The 1,211-nt window shown below is 42.2% G+C and overlaps 1 protein-coding gene across 1 annotated transcript in view; it reads right to left on the reverse strand.

Annotated features, from left to right (window-relative positions):
• Positions 1-271: 271 nt before the first annotated feature.
• Positions 272-1,211, reverse strand: part of LOC103210948 — a 23,169-nt gene continuing 22,229 nt past the window's right edge. Inside the window, exon 9 of the mRNA XM_007956862.2 lies at positions 272-562. Coding sequence (XP_007955053.2) covers positions 272-562 — 291 coding nt within the window. The remainder of the gene's footprint in view (positions 563-1,211) is intronic.

Below are 1,211 nucleotides of genomic sequence, written 5' to 3' on the forward strand. Positions count from 1 at the left end.
TTTCTTGAAAGTTTTCTAGAATTGTCAAGTAAATTACTTAAAGAATATGCTTTGTTTTACATTAACCAGGAGCTTAACAAACCCTGTTGCTGTGCCACCATTGGCACCATGCAGTGTAGGCCCACATAGCTTTGGGATTGGTAGTTGAAATTCTGAGTGGGAGATCAGGAAGGAACTGTCCAAAGCCCTGATGGAGACTAATGAAGGGGGAAAAACCCAGCTACAAAGGAAGCATAAAGCCAGCCGCTGGCCTCTATAGCCCCCGCCCTATTCACAATGCCTGGTGGATGTCTTCTGATCGTAGCACTTTATAGACAACCCAGTAGAAGATGTTGAATATGAGGAAGGTGAAAGGGAAGACAGCCCGGGAGATGGTGTCGATCCTTTTGGCTCGGTCCACGTAGCGTTTCCGCATGGTTTCTCCCTCCCTTAGAAGAGGAGCTGGAGGTTGGGGACTATAAATGCCAGGACCTTCCATTGCACCTCCATCCCTTGCCTGCAGGCAGTGGCCCAGGCCATAGCCACGGAAATAGAAGCGACTTTCTTGGATGATATCTTCCTCCTGGAATTACAAGGAAAAAAAGGCAGGATTTGGGTCACAAGTCTAAGGGATAGGGACAGAGACCAGACCACACACAAAATCATAAGGTGATGCTATGCAGATGGGGTGGCTGGGTATACAGGTTTACTGTATGCTTTATTATGGCCACAGAACTACACAAGAGATAAATGTATGCTAAGCAGTGTACGTACATATGGTATGTACATACGTATGTATGTATGGTGTATGTTATGATTCCATTTGCAGATATGCGGGCCCCAAGCTACCTGTTAAAAATGTATAACAACATTTAGAGCCATCTAAAACCCAGTGAAGTGCCAACTCAGTGTGGGAGGGGACTAATAGGCATCTCAGTGTGAAGTTATCTATCTCTGACCGATAATAAGTAGAATAAACAGAATAATAAAGCCACAGCAGAGCTGAAACATTTAGACTTGGTGAACTTGACTTTCATGACTTTCAAAAGCTGTAGAATTAGTTCTCCTTTTAATAATATCTATTAAAAATTATTCATCTTGACTCAAAACTATACATTCCAAAAGTTTCAAATGACCCTAAGGGGTTATATAAATAAGGGTAACTCTGATCACTCTATTGCAGATACATATGCTTCTCTGAAAATCAGCAGATTTTGAGATTAAAACAAAAC

The sequence above is a fragment of the Orycteropus afer genome, unplaced genomic scaffold, assembly GCF_000298275.1.
Source record: "Orycteropus afer afer isolate SDZICR_OR568_19922 unplaced genomic scaffold, OryAfe1.0 scaffold00674, whole genome shotgun sequence".
Classification (NCBI taxonomy): Eukaryota; Metazoa; Chordata; class Mammalia; order Tubulidentata; family Orycteropodidae; genus Orycteropus; species Orycteropus afer.